This window comes from Scyliorhinus torazame, chromosome 5, assembly GCF_047496885.1.
Source record: "Scyliorhinus torazame isolate Kashiwa2021f chromosome 5, sScyTor2.1, whole genome shotgun sequence".
In the NCBI taxonomy this organism is placed as follows: Eukaryota; Metazoa; Chordata; class Chondrichthyes; order Carcharhiniformes; family Scyliorhinidae; genus Scyliorhinus; species Scyliorhinus torazame.
The window spans coordinates 203,641,440-203,666,039 of NC_092711.1; the positions used below are offsets into that span (position 1 = coordinate 203,641,440).

Consider the following 24,600-nt stretch of genomic DNA (forward strand, 5'->3'; position numbering starts at 1 on the left):
ATTGTTATGAAAATATATAGCTCTCTGTTGGGGTGCAATGTTTTAAGGGGATTTTATACTTTTTTTGGCAATCATTTTTCTTCACTCGAGGTGTAACGTCCTGCTAACCAAGGAGTTAGCTAACACGAGTTCATTATAGAGGTTCTGTTTTAGATAATGAACTGTTCTTTTTTTGTTTAAGTTTATTAGAGGTAGATTTAAGTTGTTTATGTTTGCATTGCTGTTATCTATGCATATTTGGGTGTGACTCATAGAATCTCTGCAGTGCAGAAGGAGGCCATTTGGCCCATCAAGTCTGCACTGACCCTTGGAAAGAGGACCCTACCTCGGCCCACGCCCTGACCCAATCCCCGTAACTCAGTAATTCCACCTAACATTTTGGACACTCAGGGGCAATTCAGCATGGCCAATCCACTTAACCTGCACATCTTTGGACAGTGGGAGGAGACCGGAGCACCCGGAGGAAACCCACGGAGGCACGGGGAGAAAGTGCAAACTTCACACAGACAGTCATCCGAGGCCGCATACGAACTCGGGTCTCTGGCGCTGTGAGACAACAGTACTAATCACTGTGCCACTGTGCCGCCCACAACGTGGCAGTACCTGAGGCCGTGGACGAGTGGTGGAGGGGTAGGTTGCTGACGGTGACTGCAGTTTTTTCTTTGTGAGTGGGTTCGGTGGCCATCTTGGGTGGGCCTGGTTTCTGTACCTTCTGTGCATCTGTTGGATAATTCCTCTTGGTAGAAATGGCTGACTCCGTATTGGGGGAGGGGGGCAGATTGAGGGGATGGGGGGTGGGGGGAGGGTGGAGGCCCCAACTCATTTGGTCATCTGGAACATCAGGGTGTTGAATGGCTCAGTAAAAAGGTCGAGGATATTTCCACACATTAAGAGTTTAAATTCCAATGTGGTGCTTCTGCAAGAGACTCACTTGTGGGTCCCAGACAGGGTTGCGGACGGGGTGGGATTTCATTAGAGCTTTGATGGTAGGGCCCAGGATGCGGAAATATTAATCGATAAAAGGGTTCAGTTTTCTGCTGCTGAGATCTTGGCTGACTCCAGTTGTAGAAATAAATCGCTGTCTGTGGATCTCTTCACTTTCGTAGTTCTGGTAATATCTTTGCTCCAAACTGTGGCCATATGGATTTTATTAGTAACCTGCTGTCGGGGGTGAGAGGGGCTCACGTGCGATTTACCCATTGTGCCTGGATCTGCGGCAGGTGCAACAGGGTCGCTGAATCGTGCCCAGTATAAAATATACTTTGGGCAGCACGGTGGGTAGCACTGCTGCCTCACAGCGCCGAGGTCCCAGGTTCGATCCCAGCTCTGGGTCACTGTCCGTGTGGAGTTTGCACATTCTTCCCGTGTTTGCGTGGGTTTCACCCCCACAACCCAAAGATGTGCAGGGTAGGTGGATTGGCCACGCTAAATTGCCCCGTAATTGGAAAAAACGAATTGGGTACTATAAACTTATATATTAAAAAAATATACTTTAAAGAGCTGATTTAACAAAGGTTGGTCCTATGGATTTATGGGCAGTCCCATTTCAGCGTTTATGACATTAATCTCAGCCACAGAATCTCACAAAGCTCTGCTCTTCCCACGTAGTGTTTTGGTTCCTTTATTCTCCACGATTGAGTTGCCTTCGACATCAGCTTTACCACTCCGGAGTTCCATGGATCTACGAAAAGACACACCTGCCAAGGTTCTTCACAGTTCTGCTGCCTGAATCAGTATTTTTGGTCTTCTTTTCCCGTTGCCCATAGCCTCTTTCCTTAGCATCACCCACTCAGGCTCCTTTTCACAGCCTGCCTGAACTGTTCCCCTTCTCCTAAAAACCTGAACGCCTCAAGAGCTGTGGCTGCTCTGCTCTGTTGTGTTCCTGTTCTGAATCCCATCTCCTCCTGGTGAAATTCAACCTCTCAGAAATGATGCCACAGCCAGGCATCCAGGGTTACCCCCCCTCTCCCGCAACCCCCCCAACTTCCCAGAATATTAAAGTTTTGCTTTCGATTTGTTGGGGAATGTCCTAGAAATACAGGTTTTGAACACAGTTGAGGGCAGACAACAGCTTGCAAACTGGGAATGTCATCGTAATGGGGTGAGGACTTGAGGGGGAAAACAGTACATTGAGTGTGTGAGGATTTGTTCTGTAGGAATATTTTATGTGATGTGGATCCCTGAGATTGGGGTGCTAAACTTTAGGAGTTACTGAGACCCCCCCCTCCCCTTGGCACAGACAGCTGATCTGATACCCAGTTCTGGAAGAGCAGAGATTCCCTTAAATATATCTTTTGTGAAACCGAAGCCATTGTTTTCATTCTCTACTCTAATCCTCCCCCTGGCAACTGACTGGGACTGAATCTGACTATTCTCAATCTTGGGGTCACAGCTGCAGTATATAAATATGCAGTTGTTGTAAATTGTGGCTGAGAGTCTGTCGTAATGTGGATTAATTTTTCATTCTTATTGTCAATCTTAGGCTTCAGTAACCTTAAATCGATATGCAGCAATGTTCAATTATAATTTTAACTGGTTTATGGATGTAATGTTTACCTATTTGTTAATGCGCAGTAGCACAGTGGTTAGCACTGTTGCTTCACAGCGCCAGGGTCCCAGGTTCAATTCCCGGCTTGGGTCACTGTCTGTGCAGAGTCTGAACGTTCTCCCCGTGTCTGCGTGGGTTTCCTCCGGGTGCTCCGGTTTCTTCCCGCAAGTTCTGAAAGACGTGCTTGTTAGGTGAATTGGACATTCTGAATTTTCCTTTAGTATACCCGAACAGGCGCCGGAGTGTGGCAACTAGGGGATTTTCACAGTAACGTCATTGTAAGACTACTTGTGACACTAATAAAGATTATTATTCTGTTTGTCTCTCTTTTCTGTAAACCATATTTCTCAGAAACTATTGGACACATTTCAATGAAACTTGGTAAATAGGAGGGTGTGGCTCAAGGAATATCTGATTCATTTTTTAAAAAGATGCAAGGTCCAGATCCTGGAATTTATGGATCCATCAACATAGGGAGATAGGGAACATTTATTTTTTTGTAAAAGATGTTTTGGGTTGTTTTATTTAGAACGTTGTTGTTTTAGTTTGATATTATCTCATCTGCTGAGATGGAATTTGTCACAATTGTCAAAATATGGGCAGTTTTCAGAGCAGGTTGGTGGATGTGAAGCCTTCTCAGTGAGATGGAAGATATAAATATTTATTCTATCTAATTTGTAGCTACAGAGCATCAACCAGACAGGAATAAGCATCAAGGAAGAGGTGCATAATTGTCATAGCATTGAGTTAGCACAGCGTGGTGGAGATATATGCTTTAATGTGTGCCCTCTTCAGTTAATTTATGATTATTTCCATTTAAAAGCCTGAATGTGTGCTAAAAATGATCATCACTCCCGGAAGTGTTTGTGTCTGAAGGAACTTTAGATGATGTCTAATTTTGTCAAAACAATGTCTAAAGTTGACAAAAACAGTTCAGCAGATGTGACATTATTACAGCTCAGCACCATTGGTTGGACAACTATTAACCCTCAGAGATATCAATGGTTGCACTTCACTCAGTAAATTTTATTTCAAAACTCGCAACAAACCATACATTGACAATTTCATAACCATCGCTGGAACAAGTCTGCATGGCAAGTCCCATTCCCCTCTAACCCTTGTGCTGGGTGACCTAACAACACCTTGAAATTCTCATCCTTGTGGTGTTGACTTTGGGTGGGGTGCTCTTTATGAGAGCCGGTGCAGACTCAATGGGCCGAATGGCCTCCTTCTACACTGTAAATTCAATGATAATCTATGATTAATCGAGGACAAAGGTTCGGCACAACATCGTGGGCTGAAGGGCCTGTTCTGTGCTGTATTTTCCTATGTTCTATGTTCCACCACTGCCAACGCGCGATGTCCGTTCATCCGTTGTCGCAGCGTCTGCATGGTCTCGCTGATGTACCACGCTTTGGGACATCCTTTCCTGTCGTGTATGAGGTAGACAACGTTGGCCGAGTTGCACGACATGTTATGGGTACCACCATTACACGTGAGAACACTGCCCACCAGGTACATGGTACATTCTCGTGCGACTCGGTCAATGTTGTCTACCTCATACGCTGCAGGAAAGGATGTCCCGAAGCGTGGTACATTGGCGAGACCATGCGGACGCTATAACAACGGATGAATGGACATCGCGCGACAATTGCCAGGCAGAAATGTTCCCTTCCAGTCGGGGAACACTTCAGCAGTCAAGGGCATTCAGCCTCTGATCTTCGGGTAAGCGTTCTCCAAGGCGGCCTTCAGGACGCGCAACAGTGCAGAATTGGCGAGCCGAAATTTATAGCCAAGTTCCGCACACATGAGTACGGCCTCAACCAGGATCTTGGATTCCTGTCGTATTACATTCACCCCCCACCATCCGACCTGGGCTTACAAAATCCTGCTAACTGTCCTGGCTTGAGACAATTCACATCTCTTTAACCTGTGATTATCCCTCTCTCCAGTTGCTCCATCTGGACCTGTAAAGACTTAATTACCTGCAAAGACTCACATTCAAAGTATCATCTTGCATAATTGACTTTGTCTATATATATGTTTCTGGAACCCACCTCTTCATTCACCTGAGGAAGGAGTTGTGCTCTGAAAGCTAGTGATTCAAAACAAACCTGTTGGACTTTAACCTGGTGTTGTAAGACTTCTTACTGTGCTCAACCCAGTCCAACGCCAGCATCTCCACATCGTGTATTCTTTAGACATACGTGTTGAATCCAAGTTAGTAGTGTTAATAAATGTATAGCTTTGTTTAAGTTTAAGTTCCTTTGTCATCTTTGGGAACCCTATGCAAACCATCCTGAATTAAGCAACACAAAGAACACCACATTGCCATCTCTAATTGCCCTTGACTGAGTGGCTTTCTGGACCATTTCAGAAGACAGGTTAGAGTCAACCACATTGCTTGCATCACAGGCAGGTAAGGATGGCAGATTTCCTTCCCTAAAAGGGCATTAGTGAACCAGATGGTCTTTTGTGACAATGGCTTCTTTATATAATAATATTATATAATATATATACGATTTTTAATCCCAGATTTTTATTGAATTCAAATTTCATCAACTACCATGGTGGGATTTGAACCCAGGAGCCCAGAGAATTACCCTGGGTCTTTGGATTACGTGTCAAATGACAATACTACTACACCATCATCTGCCTTTTCCCTGCAGTTTTATTTCTTTTTCATACAATGATGACAGATGATTAAAGAATTTGGAAGATAAAGGGAATGTGATTTTTAAAATTCCTTTCTCAGAGTTGCCAATGCGTGGGGTGCATGAGGCGAGTCGCTATTCCATCTCCTTGTTCAAAAAAAATAATTCAATTCATGGTCCCCAGGCACGGAACTTAACGATTCCAAATTGATAGGAACTAGTATCGCACCTGATATTAACTTTTTATCTCATGCTTGATCTTAACCAAAAAGCCAACCCCCCCCCCCCGCCACACAAAAGAAAAGCTGGTCAGGCTAGAGGTCAACTGAAAATTTCAGAACTTTAAATTAATTTTTGTTTGGTAAGGTTGTTAAGGAGTTTCTAAGGGTGACAGAACCAAGGCAACTGGTCAGAATGCGGATCAGCCATGTTCGAATTGAAAGGGGTAAAAGCCTTCAAGGGACGAATGGTTTATTCTAATGTTCAGTTTCAACCTAACAAAATCATACCGATTCTGATCAAAGTTTGATATCAGGAATACACTGGGTGATGGAATCCCTGCCTCTTCCAAATTCCTGACACAGTCACTCCTGATCTTTTCCAATTCGGCTTCTTCATTAAATTTCCTCTGACGCTGTCTCATTGAATTGAGATCATTATCGATTTTAGACCGAACAAAGTAGAATTCCTTCCCCAGCCGTTTAATCTCTTTGGCGAGTTTTTCATCATTTTCTCTGAATCGACAGTGTGAGATGATGATGAAGAAATCATATCTTTCAAAATTCATTTCCCTCAGGTATTTATCCGCTGGGAATTTTGTTGTCCCAATTCCCGGCAGATCCCATAAACGCACATTGGGCATGTTGGGATGTTTGTATCCGATTGGCTCCATTGTGGTTTCTGTGGTTCCGGTTTCAGCCGCTTCCTCATCACCGTTCAGGAGGCCCCGCATCGCATTGATGAAGGTGGATTTCCCTGCGCCTGTTTCTCCTGTCACTGCGATGTTAACCTCTTGGTTGTCCAGATCATGTAACCTCTTCTGTGTCAGTGGCATAACCACCCGATCATTTTCATAATTAGATATGAGCTCTTCAGGTCTGGTGGAGGGAGTGTTGGAAGATCGAACCATCTCATTACTGAAAGAAAACATTTTGCATGATATTTTGCACCAGGATTAAAAATTGTATTTATGCAGTACATTGGTCTGGATTTTATGGACTGTGGTAAATAATTGACAGTAGCCATTCATTAAACTTACACATTGAAGTTAAACTTACGCGTGTTCATTGATGTTCTCTGGGCTTATCTTGCATTGGAACATGAGGTGTTTAGAAATCTAAAGCAGCATTAAATCTACTATTGGGGGTCTGGCCGGTGCCACCAGCTGCAGCCACATGTGGGCAGCACGGTTGCACAGTGGGTAGCACTGTTGCTTCACAGCTCCAGGGTCCTAGGTTCGATTCCCCGCTTGGGTCACTGTCTGTGTGGAGTCTGCATGTTCTCCCCGTGTCTGCGTGGGTTTCCTCCGGGTGCTCCGGTTTCCTCCCATGTCCCGAAAGACATGCTGTTAGGTAATGTGGACATTCGGAATTCTCCCTCTGGGTACCCGAACAGGCGGTGGAATGTGGTGACAAGGGGCTTTTCACAGTTGCAGTGTTAATGACAGCCTACTTGTGACAATAAAAATTATTATTATTATTTTCACCATGGAGGCAGGCTGGTTGTTTTTTCGGAGTCGGAAACCCATGCCTCCAGTGGGAAAATGATTGGAGCGATGATTTTCACAGAGGGGTGAGCCCTAACAGACATGGGCTCCCTGTTCAATCCGAGTCAGTGGCGGTGAGTCAGGCGAAATGTGAAACTGATTTGACATCCTCACAGCAACCATCATCGAAGCTGTGAGTTGGCCTGAGGTAGAGATCTGTGGCTTGTGTTAAAGCCTAGCACAGCACCAAAGGGAAGAGCGGTGAGTCAGGAGAGACAGAGGCCTGGTACCCAGGGTAAGTCAGACCCTCTGATGCCGATCTAGATCTAATGCTGGTGGTTGCAAGGGAGCGAGGAGATCACCAGCTGAAGTTACCAAGGCAGTTAGGCACAACCAATGGGCTTTTAAAATGAAATCAGAGAAAAACAATTCTTTCTCCTTCTACAGTCCAAAGCAATCAAACGGAAACTGAAACCTTAAAAAAACCCTCTCACCTCAGCCACAACCCAATGTGCTACAAGTCACATGATGAGACGAAACCTTTCTTAAAGTGACACTCACATGACAACATACAAACAATATGAAATAGGAGAACAAGTAGGCCGTTTGTTCCCTCGAGCCTGCTCTGCCATTCATAAGATCATTATGGATCTGTTTGTTTAGAGTCCTACATTTCCACCTTCCCTGATAACCTTTGGCTCCCTTACTTAATATGAATCTGGCAACCTCCACAAATATTGAGTGATCTCGGGCGTCATTCTCCGACCCCCGCCGGGTCGGAGAATCGCCGGGGGCTGGCGTTAATCCCGCCCCCGCCGGTTGCCGAAGTCTCCGGCACCGGAGATTCGGCGGGGGCGGGAATTGCGCCGCGCAGGTTGGCGGGCCCCCCCGCTCGATTCACCGGCCCGGATGGGCCGAAGTCCCGCCGATAAATTGCCTGTCCCGCCGGCGTGGATTAAACCACCTTTTGAACAGCGGGACAAGGCGGCGTGGGCGGGCTCCGGGGTCCCGGGGGGGGTGGGGGGCGATCTGGCCCCGGGGGGTGCCCCCTCGGTGGCCTGGCCCGCGATCGGGGCCCACCGATCCGCGGGCAGGCCTGTGCTGTGGGGGCACTCTTTCCCTTCCGCCTCCGCCACGGTCTCCACCATGGCGGAGGCGGAAGAGACTCCCTCCACTGCGCATGTGTGGGAAACTGTCAGCGGCCGCTGACGCTCCCGCGCATGCGCCGACCCGAGATGTCATTTTCGCGCTAGCTGGCGGGGCAACAAAGGCCGTTTCCACCAGCTGGCGGGGCGGAAATTCCTCCGGCGTCGGCCTAGCCCCTCAATGTTGGGGCTCGGCCCCCAAAGATGCGGAGCATTCCGGACCTTTGGGGCAGCACGATGCCCGTCTGATTTGCGCCGTTTTGGGCGCCAGTCGGCGGACATCGCGCCGTTTCGGGAGAATTTCACCCCTCATCTCCACTGCCTCCTGAGGCAGAGTTCCAAAGTTGCACAATTCTCTGAGAGAAAAATAAATTCTCCCCTTCTCTGTCCTATACGAGTGACTGCTAATTTTAAACAGTGCCCCCTAGTTCTGGACTCACTCACATATGCTTCCATTAAGTCCCCCTCACTCTTCTGAACTCTAGTGGAAACAAGCCGGCCTTTCCAACCTATCCTTGCAACATAACCCATTCATTCCCAGTAGCAATCTAGTAACCCTCCTCTGAACTGCCATCCTTCCTTAAATAAGGAGGACAAAACTGCTCACAGTATTCAAGATGAGGTCTCACCAATACCCTGTTTATCTGAAGCATAACATCGTCACTTTTCTGTTCAATTCCTCTCATAATAAAAGATAAAATTCCATTAGCCTTCATAATTATTTGCTGTATCTGCAAACTAACTTTGTGTGACTCATGCACGAGAACGCCTAGATCCCTCTGCAACTCTGCAGTCGTCCTCAACCCAAGTAATACTCTGCCTTTTTGTTCTTCCTGCCAAAGTGAATAACTTCACATTTTCCCCGCATTGCACTCCATCTGGCAGATGTTTACCCACTCATTCAACCCAGCTATATCCATGCCTACCTTCCTACCTATTTCTGCAGGGTCTACAAAATTATCTACCATGTCTTTGCTCACCTCAAACAAGCCACTGATATAAATCGTAAAAGGTTGATGCCCCAGCACAGACTCCTGCGGGACTCCACTCGCCACATCTTGCCATTCAGATGAAAACCCATTTATTCATACTCTCTGTTTTTTTTGCCAGCCAGTTAATCACCTATCCAGGGTAATATGCTATCCTCTACACCATGAGCTTTTATTTTCTGCAATAATCCTAGATATTCAACACCTTCTGGAAAAGCAAGTACAATAGTATACAGGCTCCCCTTTCCCCACAGTACGTGCTGCTCCTAAGTGCCCAGTTATAACCCATCAATTCGAACATCTTCCCCACAACTGATGTCAAACTAACTGATCTATAGTTTCCTATTCTCCTCCATCCTTCAATATAGGGGTTATATTTGCTACTTTCCAGTCTGGCGTAGAGGACATCAATACCTCTCTTTATTACGTACAGGAAAAACACAGAATCAATAGAATTATAGAATCCCAACAGTGCAGAGGGAGGCTATTTGGCCCACCAGGTCTGCACCCTCTGAAAGAGCATCTACTGATGTCCACTCCCCAACCCTATCCCTTTAACCCCACCTGACCTGCACATCTTTGGACTGTGGGAGGAAACTGGAGCATGTGGATGAAACCCATGAAGACATGGGGAGAATGTGCTAACTCAACACTGTCAGCCAAGGCCGGAACAGAAACCGGATCCTTGGCGCTGTGAGACTGCAGTGCTAACTACTGTGTCACCATGCCACCCACATGCAGTGCAAAGGAGAGAGGACTGACAGCAGGGGGGCTGCTGTTGTAGTGAATGACACCAATGGAGCAGAAAAGCAATGGTCAGTGGAAGAGGAGACGGTGAGATTGGCGATGAGAAGACATTTTTGGTGGAGCGAGAGGACAAAAGTGGTCATTTAATGGGGAGCAGTACACTCCACTCTGTCCGATAATGTGCCATGCAATGAGTAACTCCGTGATGCCTCAACTCTTCAAAGGTTTCTACACTGCTTGGCTAGCTCTCACTATCTCTTCTTGTGTCTCCCACAGACAAGTTGTCCATGCCGTGCCAGCTTTTGTCTTTCCCATAGCATGTCCAAAGCAGCAACAAGAAAAAAAAAAAGAAGGTTTACAAGAATGGTTCCAGAGATAAGAAACTTCTGTTAGGAGGATAAATTGGAGAGGTTGGGACTGTTCTCCTCAGAGAGAAAGCGGCTAAGTAGGAGATCAGATAGAGATGTTAAAAATCAAGAAGGGCCTGGACAGAATAGAAATGGAGAAATTGTTCCCCCTTATAAAAGGATCAAGTTTGAGAAGGCACAGATTTAAACTGATTTTCAAAGGACGCAAATGTGATCTGATCAAAAACAAATTTCACACAATGAGTGGTTTATGTCTGGAATACACTGTCTGGAAGTGTGGTGGAGGCAGGTTCAGTTGAGGCTTTGGCGGGCATTAGGTCAGGGTTGTCAAAGACCCGCAGGTGGGTCTCTAGCGGGTGTCAGGAGGGTGGCAGAGAGATCAGTCACGGCATTCGTGCGGTGATCCCAATCATGAAAATGAAATTATTTTAAATGAAAATAAACGAGGCTGTGTGCAGTCTTCCGACCAGAAGCAGCAGCAGAGAGCAGGCTACGTGCCCTGCACGTACACTTGACGTCAAGCACCCTGCATGTAAGTGCTTTTGAAGCCAGATTTGCTTCCATTTTCCAGCTGCTGGCAAGAGGACTGTGAAGATGGATAATTGTTTTAGAAGCAAGAGATGGCCAGAGACTCAAATAAGCCTACTAGACAGGATCTCACAACAGAATATGCTGGAGGGAGCTACCCAGGAGAGTCCAGGGCTAGTGTTAGCTCTGTGCTGAGCCCAGGGCCTCTGGTTAACAGCCTACAAAGAAGAAACTTAACCTGGCTACAAAGCAGTATAAAGATAATCATCTTGAGGTATGGTTTTGTCAATTGTGCCAATGCAAATAAAGATTCAAAGCCCATGTGTGTTATATGCAGAGAGGTCCTTAAAATGAGAGGAGAAGTTTCCGATTTTGAAAGAGACGTGGTGGGAGAAAAATTCCTTTTGAGGTTAGGACCCCAGAGTCAGTTATTAACTTACAGCTGACTCCAAATTAAAAGACTACGCTGCTATACCTGACCTGTGATGCCACATTAAAAACATGCCAAAACCCAGGCTGTCAGCATTCTGGAGTAGCATCCCCCAGGAGCATCCAGTGCTGAGTAAAACAAGCATTTTGTTGCTATTGCCTTTCATGAGTGAGTTTAGATTTTCCATTTTCATGAAAATGAAGACAGCATAAACGAATTGGCTGAAGTCTGTACCTGATATGCGCATTGCCCTCTCCTCCAGTGAACCTAATTCAAGTGAGATTGTGAGGACCAAGCTGGCTAAAGTAACCAGGTGGCGTGTGTCATGAAGGGCGGCCAGCGTGGGTCCCAGGAAAAAATTTTGGAAAACACTGCATGAGATGATCATTATTTCAATAGGAACAATGTGCAGGGGTAGGGGGAAAAGGCAGGGGAATGGCACTAATCATGATACTCCTTTGAAGAGCCGGGACAGACACAATGAACCAAATGGCCCCCTTCTGTTCTGTAACAATTTTGTGATTCTGTCACACCTTCCAAACACATGGTCTATCAGCACGGATACTCTCACCTCGGTGGCACAGAGTGAATATCACAACTTTAGTGGGCATGGGGGGGGGGGAGGTGCTGGTGGGATTTCCAGTTACTTCCCATCAGAGAAGGGAAGACAGACACAGCTTTGCTACAGGAGCAGAGCCTCATAAGTCAATGCAAAGGAGGCACAACAGGAAATGTGCTCCCACAAGCTGGAAGTTCCCTGAGGCAGAATGGGGATCATGGGTAATGGCTGGAGGAGACCAGCCATCTCATATGCACCACAATGGCTTGGGGCTATGAGTCCTTGAGCTCGTCTATTTAGAAAGTGGCCCATCACTGGGAGGGTCATATGCACCACTCAGAATGCAAAGGAACTGACATCCATGAGATGCTGGGCAGCAAGGACTGGTTAATGGCACAGAGACCTTTGGATGGGTGCCAGGCGTGCTCTCCTCCAGGCACTGAGAAGGTCCAGTCAGGGCTGAGGATGTCACAGAGATGGGCAAAAGTGTCACCCCTCAGGGCATCCTCATCCTAGGCCTCCTTGGCCCGACTGATTAAGGGGCCATCTATGCGGCAGGGACAAAAGACAAAGACTGCCCTGCAGCCTTTGGAGATTCTCCCACAGCCATCTCCATATCAAGGGCAATAGCCACATACATGTATCTCCATTGCAAACTGAGATGAGTGGGAAGATTACCTCCCCTTCTCCAAGGCCACAAAGAGAGCACCACACAACAATTGTGTGGCTGAGCGTGGAAGCCACTGGGTCAGCGAGGTATCTTCATATTGTCTCGGTCAACTGTTTCTCTCTCTTTACATTAAGGCACACATCTGGGCCTCCTTTTATTGCCGCTGAACTAGGAAAAGTGGTAGGAGGTGGCGAAAGACAGAATGGGGTCTTCCACAGTGTGGAAAACCTCTGGGAACATGTGCCTCCAACATTGGCATGAGGTGTTCCTTGCATGTGTGAGCACCTTGGACTCTATCCATTCCTCAATCTAGGTCAGATCGGCTCATGAGAAGCTCGGTTGAAATGTTCCAGAATCAGGATAGCCCTGACATCCATGGCATCCTCATGTAACCTTTGCGGCCCAAGTCTTGCCGGACTACCTCGTCGTGCAGCATGGGCACTTCTCTATTCAACACCTCCTTCAGCCTCCACTTCCTGCTCCTCCACCATCCCCTCTTCCTTCTCCTCCCCGATGAATTGCCTCTTTCCAGAACTTCACTGCCCTTGAGGCTCCCAGCTCCCTGAAAGGCCATGGAATGGAGATCACAGCAGACCATCGCAATGATTGAGAGAGAAGCACAATTAACGTTCTGAGTCCATATCACCCAGGTGAACATAATAAATAAGAAAAAGGAAATCCGGAGAGAGGAACAGTACTTCTTCAAGGAGAGTGATATGGACTCGAAATGTTGAAGGTGTTTCCATAGAATCCCTACAGTGCAAAAGGAGGCCATTTGGCCCATTGGGTCCACTTGACCCTCTGAAAGAGCACCCTACCTAGGCTCACTCTCCTGCCCTAGCTCCATAACCCCACCTAACCTGCACATCTTTGGGTCGTGGGGGGAAACCGGAGCACCCGGAGGAAACCCACGCAGATACGGGGGGAATGTGCAAACTCACCTAGTCACCCAAGGCTGGAATCAAACCCAGGTCCATGGTGCTGTGATACAGCTAACCACTGTATCTCTCTCCACAGGTGCTGCTAGACCTATTGGGTTTATCCAATATTTTTCTGTTTTTATTCTATATTTGTATTTGTCTTATTCTATATTTGTCTTACTCACTGAAGTTTCAGTAGTCTGAACAATTGGCCTGCAAGGATATTTGTGAAAGACATGGCACCACCCCCCCAGACTAGATCACAAGAGGGTCCCGCTGTTACCCTGATTTATATATAGTTGTACAGTTAATATTGGGCATTTCAGCGGTACTATCCTGGGACTCACCTCACCAATGCTCATACCCAGAACATTTGTTTGATCAAAGGGAAATTAGATTGAATATTCCGATCAGATTTTGGGATACCTGAGAATTGGTCCTCTCCCACCCTGGTATTCAGAGGACCCACAGCTGACCTGACCTCTTCTGTTGAGGGATCTGTAATGCATAACCCCAGAGACAACAGAGAAGCTGAACACATGTCCACCATGGGTGCTGGAGGGTGTGGGCTCCTCCAAACCGATACACCATCTGGTGCACATTCTGTGACATTATATTACCTGACTGGACAGGTGTAAGCTCCCAACCTTAAGCTGGTGCTCCCTGAGATTGTGTGATAAGAGAACTGAGGGCAAATATACCCTGTGCTTCCTGACATTACCCACTGCCCCTCACCTACCAGTCAAGTTACTTCTCAGACTGACTAGTGCGGTCTCCCAATTGACAGTGCACGTCTGAGCAGAGATCTCTCAACTGGCATAAGCGAGACTCAGATATGATGATAGGTTTGATGAAGTGGGGGTTGGGTGAAGCTCAAACTGAGGGCCCTGGTTCTTGAGGCTTCTCCTCCTCTGCTGAAGGACTGGAGAAGAGAAGAGCTTAATGGAGTTACATGAGCTGTTGAATTGTTCAGTACACTCTCATTACAAGTGATGACATTGAGCAATGGTCATGTGTTGCAATGACAGGTTGTGCTGTAACAGAGGAACTGAAGAGACACAACAATATGTGGAGTTTCTTGACCAACCTGGAGCTGGCTCCTCCCATCCTGCTTCTCTGTCTCTCGCTGCTTTCACCGTGTGACTGCCCAGTGAATCCAGAGCTTCCTCCTCAGAAAGGGGGAGAGGACAGAGGCTTGTGGCTCCTCCCCCGACGTCACTTCTTTGTCTTTGGTTGTGTTGGGTTTTCTCCTTTGAGAGGCAAGTAGAGAGAGTGTGAGTGGCAGCACTTTATTTACCATCAGGTAAAGTACAAGGCTGGTGTGAGGAACCATCCTTAATCAAACTGTGAACAGGAATAAGAAGATAGAAAATCCTTAACCGAGCTTTTTCCATCTTCACTAAGTCGGACTGTGAGGGAAGGAATGAGATGTGAAGACTGTTGTGCTTCCTGCTCAATATGTCAGGGAAGCAGCACCTGATGTGGATCACAGAGAGGACAGGCTGGGTGGCAATAGAAAATGTGGGTTTATGATTGATTTAGTTCAAATCATAGCGGAACTCCCTCAACTATCCTACCTTAGCTTCCAGCATGAGGAAACTAAAAATTCTCTAGCATTTGCATTCCTGACTGGACGTTCCGGATTTGCGGATGCCCTTATTGCCAGGACCACATCCACAAAGACTGGGCCGCACTTCTCACATGATGTCTTCCCTCAGACCACAAACAGTATAGTCAGCTAAAAATTCCAGCTAGGTCAAATTGTTGGGCAGACGTGTAGTCACAGACACGAGAGGAGCTCAAGGACTTCTGTGTCACTGAAATTGAGGCCACGTGATCAGCTTTGCCTATCAGTTCTCCTCACCCACCAGGTCAAACATCCCTCTCTAGTTCCCTAGCTTCTCTTCTTTATATTCTCATGCCTTCTCGAGCTCAGCCACGAGAAACACCTCCTGCTAAAACAATCCTATTCCCACCAAACTGTTGACGACCCAATTTTCCATTCTGGTCCCCAGGTTAGCTGACTTTATTAATGGTCCTCTCTCTTTTCCTCTCCCCGTTATCCAGCTGGGTGTGGCGGATCGCATATGTTTTCATACTTAATCTAAATGGTAGCCGGATAGTCATTTGCAATGGCTTCTCCTGGACCATTAAGTCTATCCTCGACTCGTCCTCTTTCTCATCTACACGCTGGCTCTCAGTGACATCGTCCAAAAGCACAGTGTTTGTTTTCACACTGACACTGTCAATATCTACCTCAACCTCACCATCACCTCTCAGATCCACCACCATTTTAAATTATCAGATTATTTATCTGACATCCAGCACTGGCCGAGCAGAAATCTCCTCCAATTAAATATTGAGAAGACCGAAGACAATGACTTCAGTTTTCTCTTCCTGAACTGATGACTCCATCGCTCTCCCTGACAATTGGCTGAGACCAATAAAGACTACTCACAACATTTTCGCACATTGAGCTCCCAATCACAGATCCTTGGCACCACTGAGATCTCCTATTTCCACCTCTGTAATGTTGCTCGACTACACTTCTGCCTTAGCGCATCATCTGCTAAAGACCTCCTGCGGGATTATCCGTCGGCAGGATCCTCCGCCTCGCCGGCAGCGCAGCCACGCCCGTGGGGTTCCGAACGGCGTGGGGTGGCCACAATGGGAAACCCCATTGAACGGAGAATCCCGTCCCTCATTTTTGCCATTTACACCTTGTCGACTTGTTGACTCCTGGCTGGACAAATGCAGGAGCATTGTAAACTTAAGTCATCCAACACTCTGCTGCCCATGTCCTAAATCACACCAAGCCCTGCTCCCCTATCAGCCCGAACTTTCTGACCTAACATAGCTCCTCGTCAAGCAATTGATTTAAAAATTATCTTCCTTGGCTTCAGCCTCCCTATCCCTGTGACCTCCTCCTTCTCCGCAAACCAACGAGATACATGTGCTTATTTAATTCTGCTCTCTTCAGCATTCCTGATTTTAATTGTTTCACAGTTGGTGGCCATACCTTCAGTTGATACGGCCCCAAGCTCTGGAATTCCAAAACCGCTCCATCTCACTGCTTCTAGTTCCTCCTTGGAGGCACTGCTTAAAGCTTTAGCAGTGTCAATTTTCTTGAATAACAGTCATGTTAAACACCTTGGAATGTTTTATTAGCTTTCTCAATACAAGTTATTGGACAGAGTCTTGGGACATATTATGTAAAGACTATAAAAATCACAATCACAACTTCTCAGACACTGAAGCGTCTATGTTCAAATGCAGTAAGACCTGGGCAATATCCAGGCTTGGCAAGTGGCATTTGCTCCAGACAATGACCATCTTCAACAAGACAGAATCTAACCATCTCCCTTTGACATTCAATGATATTACCATCGCTAAATACTCCACGAACACATCCTGGAGGTTATCACTGACAGAAGCTGAACTGGACTAGCTGTAAAAAATACTGTTACTACAGAAGCAGGTCAGAGTCTTGGAATTCTGTCAAGAATAACTCACCTCCCGGCTCTCCAAAGGCTGTCCACCATCTACAAGGCACAAGTCAGGAGTGAGATGGAATATTCTCCACTTGCCTGGGTGAGTGCAGCACCAACAACATTCAAGAAGCTGGACACAATCCAGGAAAAAGCAACCCGCTTGATTGGTGCCCCTTCCAATAACATTCAACCCCTCCACCATCGCCACACAGTGGCAGCCGTGTGTACCAACTACAAGATGCACTGCAGAACTCATCAAGCCTCCTTCGACAGCACCTTCCATACTTGTGGCCTCTACCATCTAGAAGGGCAAGGGCCGCAGACACATGGAACCACCACCACCTGGAGGTTCCGTACCATGAACCACCACCACCTGGAGTTTCCGCACCACGAACCACCACCACCTGGAGGTTCTGCACCACGTCATTCACCATCCTTAATTGGAATTATATCGCCGTTCCTTCACTGTTGCTGCTCAAAATCCTGCAACACCCTCCCTAACAGCACAGTGGGCGTACCTACACCACAGGGACTGCAGCGGTTCAAGAAGCAGCTTATCACCACCTTCTCAAGGCTAATTAGGGATGAGCAATACAAATGCTGGTGGAATGATCCCCTGGTGGAATAGAAAATAATGTTGTTGTTGCAACCACAATTCTAGTGTAACGACCACAGAGAAAAGTCTAGACCTAAATTAGCTATAGTCACAGGGAGATTATTCTGCTGATGTTGATTGAATGTCGGGTTATGGCCATTATTACCTTACTGCAGCACGGCAGCACAGTGGTTAGCACAGTTGCTTCGGAGCTTCAGGGTCCCAGGTTTGATTCCCGGCTTGGATCACTGTCTGTGCGGTGTCTGCACGTTCGCCCCGTGTCTGGGTGGGTTTCCTCCGGGTGCTCCAGTTTCCTCCCACAGTCCAAAGATATGCAGGATAGGTGGATTGGTAATGCTAAATTGCCCTTAGTGTCCAAAAAAAGTTAGGTAGGGTTACTTGGTTACAGGGATAGGGTGGAGGCATGGGCTTAGGTGGGGTGCTCTTTCCAATGGCCAGTGCAGACTCGATGGGCCGAATGGCCTTCTTCTGCACTGTAAATTCTACGATTCTATGACTGGTATAATGTGTTGTTCTGAGCTGGATTCGCAGAATTTTCAGTCAACCCCAGGTTTCTGGTTCAGTCTGGAGCTGATGATTCTGATTGGCTGCTCGATGTGGGAGCTGGGAGAAGTGGCAGTTCAGTGATTGGCTGTGGTCATTTTAATCTTCAGGGTCAGTGAGCAGGAGTTTGTATTGGGCTCCCTGTACTTCACCCATCAGTCATTCTCCAGCAGCAATGGGCAACCTAGACTCCTGAACGGCCTGCTTTCATCTCAATGGGCCGCAAGATTGAAACTGGACTTGTTCACTAACGATGACCCTAAAATTGAGTACATTTAATACACGGTGAATATTTCATAATGAGTTATAGAAAATATTCAATCAATCATATTTTAATAAACTGTCATCAACTTCAAATAGTAAAACAAGATAAATATTTACACGTTGGAGGCAGAGGAGGAGAGCGCACGGCTCTCAAGGTCAATGTTGTGAGCAATCAGCGCACACCTCACTTGCCCTTGTTTTATGTACGAATCATAGGATAAAAGTGCAGAAGAGGCCCTTCGGCCCATCGAGTCTGCACTGATACATGAAAAACTCCTGCCGTGCCTCGCTAATCCCATTTTCCAGCACTTGGCCGAGAGCCTTGAATGTTATGACGTGCCAGGTGCTCTTCCAGGTACTTTTTAAAAGGATGTGAGGTAACCCACCCTCCTGCACCTGACCTTAAACTTGTGTCCCCTCATAACTGACCCTTCAACGAGGGGAACAGCTGCCTCCCTATCCACCCTGTCCATGCCCCTCATAATCTTGTACACCTCGAGCACCTCAGTCTTCTCTGCTCCAGCAAAAACAAGCCTGTGCACCCTCTCTTCACAACTTAAATGTCCCATTCCAGTGTAGCCATCTGGGATGGCCACTCACAACAAGTTAAATGGACATTTGCAAAGTTACAGGCAGGCACAGAGCCTGAATGTATATTTGGGAACACAGAAAGCAGACAGCATCAAAACTCTTGGCTGATTTACATATGGATGGCCCATCTCCGCAAGACTAGTGCTCAGGTATCCGATACAGTTCCAGACAGTTCCTCCAGTAAGAAGGCACAAACAAGCAAGGTCAATGGCCACTTAGGACAGGCCCGGCCATCAAGGCACCCGCCCCATTAGTGGCTCAGATCGAAGGCAGTGATCGAGAACTGCCCAATTGATTGGACCCAAGTCCAAGGACCGCCCCAAAGCACGCAACCCCCCCCCCCCCCCCCCCAAGGATAAAAAAGGAACCCCGCTATGTGTTCACTCTCTTGGGTCCGGTGCTCAACCACCAAGGCCTCTCCATCAGCAGCAGTACCACCAGAAGCAAGTTCAAGTTCAACGCTCGCTACCAGGCAGACGATTCTAGCTGTACCTCCCTTACCTCTTCGAACCCAATAGATCCAGATTCGAACAAAGGCCACTGTTCTTCTGACCTAAGCCGGGTACCCAAAGTTAAGTACAGGTGATAGTCCTAGGAGTAATTTAGCTTGTAGTGTTTATCTTGCATGAGCAAGTTAAACTTGTGTGTAAATAAAGTACCATTGACTTTGAACTAACTAATTGGTTGTTTGGCTCTTTGATCGATATTCGGTTGATATCTCATCAATTGATATCTGGCGACTCTGAAAGCATATCATATTCATAATTAGATTGAGAAAGAATTAGATTGACTGCCATATTAAAAGCAAATAAGACCAACAGACATAAAAGAAAGAGAGCAACACCAGGCAATCAGGACAGACAGTCATACCAGTTAGCCAAAAACTACACGGATGGATACCAGCAGAATGTGGCAACCTCGTACGTGGGCTACGGTCAACAAAATGTCTCGTGGGCATTCAGAGCCCACTGGCCTACAGTCTGCAAGCAGCAGAGCCTGGGGGTTTCTCACCCACTCGACAAGGAAAAGAAAAATGACTACTTTTGTAATAACTTCAAACAAAACTACTCTCCACTTCCAGTGTCGACCCTACTGGGAGGATGGCTGGGGCCTACTTTTATCCTCTGGTTTGACAGCTCGTAGTCAATGAGCCCCATTGAAAGATCACTAATTGTTGTCTCAAGATTATCATGGGGGGGGGGGGTATAACAATTTCAAGGATTTACATAAGAATAGAAATGACTCAGAGAAATAGACCTTTACTTTTTTAGAGTGTACATCCTGATAGACTGCAAAGTATTTCAATGATACCAGTCTAGGTGTTGGATTCCCAGCTGCAGTGCCCAGAGGTCGGAGGTACATCACCCTCCAGAATGGGGTAACGTGGATGTTCACCGCACTGACACTCCCCTCCCGAAGCTCAGCAATGGCCCGGACAGCCAAAGAGTTTGAAATCAATTCGACAGATCTTTTCCCGGATGAGCTCCTGCTTTCTTTCGGGGTTTTATTTTAGTTCAGGAGGTTCGTTCGCGCTGCCTGTCGCCTGGTAAGAATCCTGCAGCTCTCCATGTTGTATCTAAAAAGAGATTTCAGCGGCGATCACTTCCTGGTTTGACGATTTCAGACACACCGTGGATCCTCTTCGACAACTGCTTCCTTTTCAGAAGGAGACTTGTGTCCAGAACTTGAAAGTGGAAAAGGAGATAGAGACAGATGGAAATCGTTCCCAACGATCTTTAGATTAAGTTGAGCTGCAATTTTAACCTTGTTGAATTTAATTCACGTTGGTAATTTTCTTGTTCCTTACCTGCACTGTTTCCCTGTAGTTTATCAGTGAAATTCTCATCCTGTTATTTTCTGACTGCTCTCATTCTTTCAGGGGCCTGTTCACATTGGGAATAAATACTGTACTGACATTGAACAGAGCTTTACATAGACAGAGTTCTGATTCCCTGCTCAGATTCCGGTACGATATCCAATGGGATCGGGAGCTCGCCAGTTGCTGGGCAGATTTTGTTTTTTTACAATCCTGGCACTGAATTGTGACAGAAGAGATTTCTGACTGTGGCTCAATTGTTTGGAAATAATCGTGGATGACATGTGAGACTGATTTTTTGATGTGCACTCCGACTACTGGTTCGTTTCAAACAAATGGCAATTTTCAGTTGAGGGTTTGGATTTAAAATGTCCTTTGCCACCGCATTAGCCGGGGCTCAGACAAGTTAGCACATTGGCCTCCGAATCGTTTGGGGGGTTAGGTCCCACTCCAGGACTTGAGCACAATAATCAGGGACGATCCTCCAGTGCACTACCGTCAGAGGGTCAGTACTGAGGGAGTGCTGCACTGACAGAGGGTCAGTACTGAGGGAGTGCACTACTGTCAGAGGGTCAGTACTGAGGGAGTGCTGCACTGTCAGAGGGGCAGAGCTGAGGGAGTGCTGCACTGTCAGAGGGTTGAGGCACGATCAATTAAACAAAGACTAGAGTTGGATACAACTGAGGTTTTATTGCTCTAAGATGTGTGGCCTCCCACAGCAGCTGGCGAAATGGCTGCTGAATGGAGGACACACATATTTATACTCCGCCTACTGGGCGGAGCCAGCAGGCAGGGACTACCGGCGAACCTGTAGTACAGGTCCGACCTTACATCACCTAATACAGGTGCAACAGTGGTTTACCACATTCACCCCCTCTTAAAATTGAGTCAGGCGGGGGTGGTGGAGAATTATATACAGCAATGAATTTATATTTACAGTATTTGATCAGAAAAAAAATGTCTTTTGAAGTCCGGTGCCAGTTAGAGATTTAACTGGTCTGGTGCCTTGATGTTCCGCTGGGAGCGACGTAGCGGTGACAGCGATGTCGATGCTGGCCTGATGTTCGGTGATTCTGGGGGCATGCCGAAATCCTCTTCATCCTCGGGCAGGGGAAGGACGGATGGTCCTGGTGGGGATAATGCTGGGAGCGCCGGGGGAGGGGGGATGACGCCGGTCCGGGGAGATGTGTGTGAGTGGAACCTGCTGGTGCCAGATCCCTGAGGGAGACAGTATCTTGGCAGCCATCGGATCCTCGCTGTCTTCAGGGGATGTCCCGGAGGACTGGAGAATAGCCAATGTTGTTCCTCTGTTTAAGAAGGGTAGCAAGGATAATCCCGGGAACTACAGGCCGGTGAGCCTTACTTCAGTGGTAGGGAAATTACTGGAGAGAATTCTTCGAGACAGGATCTACTCCCATTTGGAAGCAAATGGACGTATTAGTGAGAGGCAGCACGGTTTTGTGAAGGGGAGGTCGTGTCTCACTAACTTGATAGAGTTTTTCGAGGAGGTCACTAAGATGATTGATGCAGGTAGGGCAGTGGATGTTGTCTACATGGACTTCAGTAAGGCCTTTGACAAGGTCCCTCATGGTAGACTAGTACAAAAGGTGAAGTCACACGGGATCAGGGGTGAGCTGGCAAGGTGGATTCAGAACTGGCTAGGCCATAGAAGGCAGAGGGTAGCAATGGAGGGATGCTTTTCTAATTGGAGGGCTGTGACCAGTGGTGCTCCACAGGGATCAGTGCTGGGACCTTTGCTGTTTGTAGTATATATAAATGATTTGGAGGAAAATGTAACTGGTCTGATTAGTAAGTTTGCAGACGACACAAAGGTTGGTGGAATTGCGGATAGCGATGAGGACTGTCTGAGGATACAGCAGGATTTAGGTTGTCTGGAGACTTGGGCGGAGAGATGGCAGATGGAGTTTAATCCGGACAAATGTGAGGTAATGCATTTTGGAAGGGCTAATGCAGGTAGGGAATATACCGTGAATGGTAGAACCCTCAAGAGTATTGAAAGTCAAAGAGATCTAGGAGTACAGGTCCACAGGTCATTGAAAGGGGCAACACAGGTGGAGAAGGTAGTCAAGAAGGCATACGGCATGCTTGCCTTCATTGGACGGGGCATTGAGTATAAGAACTGGCAAGTCATGTTGCAGCTGTATAGAACCTTAGTTAGGCCACACTTGGAGTATAGTGTTCAATTCTGGTCGCCACACTACCAGAAGGATGTGGAGGCTTTAGAGAGGGTGCAGAAGAGATTTACCAGAATGTTGCCTGGTATGGAGGGCATAAGCTATGAGGAGCGATTGAATAAACTCGGTTTGTTCTCTCTGGAACGAAGGAGGTTGAGGGGCGACCTGATAGAGGTCTACAAAATTATGAGGGGCATAGACAGAGTGGATAGTCAGAGGCTTTTCCCCAGGGTAGAGGGGTCAATTACTAGGGGGCATAGGTTTAAGGTGAGAGGGGCAAGGTTTAGAGTAGATGTACGAGGCAAGTTTTTTACGCAGAGGGTAGTGGGTGCCTGGAACTCGCTACCGGAGGAGGTAGTGGAAGCAGGGACGATAGGGACATTTAAGGGGCATCTTGACAAATATATGAATAGGATGGGAATAGAAGGATACGGACCCAGGAAGTGTAGAAGATTGTAGTTTAGTCGGGCAGTATGGTCGGCGCGGGCTTGGAGGGCCGAAGGGCCTGTTCCTGTGCTGTACATTTCTTTGTTCTTTGTTCTTTGTAGGCATACTGGGGGTTGACATGGAGCAATTGCACCCTTTGCACCAAGGGGTCCGCCTTGTGGAGGCGGACGTGCCTACGGAGCAGGACTGGTCTGGAGCCGCGAGCCAAGTCGGGAGCGACACCCCGGATGTGGACTTCCTGGGGAAGGCAAAAAGACATTCATGGGGTGTGTTGTTAGTAGCGGTGCACAGCAGTGACCGAATGGAGTGGAGTGCATCAGGGAGGACAGAGGACATCCTACCAGCGAGAGGCTGGGAGGTTCCTGGACCATAGGGCCAGTTGGGTGGCCCTCCATATCGTCCCGTTCTCCCTCTCTACCTGCCCGTTTCCCCGGGGGTTATAGCTGGTCATCCTGCTGGAGGCGATACCCCTGCTGAGCAGGAATGACGCAGCTCATCACTCATGAATGAGGATCCCCTGTCACTGTGGATATAGGCGGGGAAAGCGAACAGAGCGAAGATAGTGTTTAGGGCTTTGATGATGGTGGCAGACGTCATGTCGGGGCAGGGGATGACGAAGGGGAACCTGGAGTACTCATCGACCACACTGAGAATATACGTGTTTCGGTCGGTGGAGGGTAGGGGGCCGTTGAAATCCACGCTGATCCGTTCAAAGGGCGGGAGTCCTTCACCAGGCACGCATGGTCCGGCCGGTAGAAGTGTGGCTTGCACTCCGCACAGACCTGGCAGTCCCTGGTGATTGTCCGTACTTCCTCAACGGAGTAGGGCAGGTTGCGGGCCTTTATGGAATGGTACAACCGTGTGACTCCCGGGTGACAAAGGCTGTCGTGCAGGGTCCAGAGTCGGTCTACTTGTGCGCTTGCACATGTACCTCGGGAAAGGGCGACTGGGGCTCGTTGAGTTTGCCAGGTTGATACAAAATCTCATAATTATAGGTGGAGAGCTCGATCCTCCACTGCAAGATTTTATCATTTTTGATCTTGGCCCCGCTGTGTGTTATTGAACATGAAGGCTACCGACCGTTGGTCAGTGAGGAGAGTAAATCTCCTGCCGGCCAGGTAATACCTCCAATGCCGCTTCAACGATAGCCTGGGCCTCTTTTTCGACAGATGAGTGCAGAATTTCTGAGGCATGAAGGGTGAGGGAAAAGAATGCCACTGGTCTCCCTGCCTGATTGAGGGTGGCAGCTAGGGCGACGTCCGATGCGTCGCTCTCCACTTGAAAGGGCAGTGTCTCGTCTACTGCGTGCATCCTGGCCTTGGCGATATCGGCTCTGATACGGGCGAAGGCCTGCTGTGCCTCGGCCATCAGGGG

At 47.6% G+C, this 24,600-nt stretch overlaps 2 protein-coding genes across 7 annotated transcripts in view; one reads left to right on the forward strand and one right to left on the reverse strand.

Annotated features, from left to right (window-relative positions):
• LOC140420899 (interferon-gamma-inducible GTPase 10-like) overlaps positions 1-20,721 on the reverse strand; it is a 76,343-nt gene extending 55,622 nt beyond the window's left edge. Inside the window, exons 1-4 of one of the 6 annotated variants that reach the window (XR_011946636.1) lie at positions 20,576-20,721; positions 20,032-20,452; positions 17,516-18,172; positions 14,351-14,513 (exon numbers count right to left, since the gene is read on the reverse strand). Coding sequence is in view for 5 of the 6 variants with exons in the window: in XM_072505029.1 (XP_072361130.1) it covers positions 5,624-6,338; positions 14,351-14,370 (735 nt within the window). In the remaining variant the exon portion in view is untranslated. Of the gene's footprint in view, positions 1-5,067; positions 6,339-14,350; positions 14,514-17,515; positions 18,173-20,031; positions 20,453-20,575 lie in introns of those variants that run through there. The other 5 variants (XM_072505029.1, XM_072505027.1, XM_072505026.1 and 2 more) reach the window with 5 other exon arrangements.
• Positions 20,206-24,600, forward strand: part of LOC140420896 (interferon-inducible GTPase 5-like) — a 34,367-nt gene continuing 29,972 nt past the window's right edge. Inside the window, exon 1 of the mRNA XM_072505023.1 lies at positions 20,206-20,314. The gene's annotated coding sequence lies outside the window, so the exon portion shown is untranslated. The remainder of the gene's footprint in view (positions 20,315-24,600) is intronic.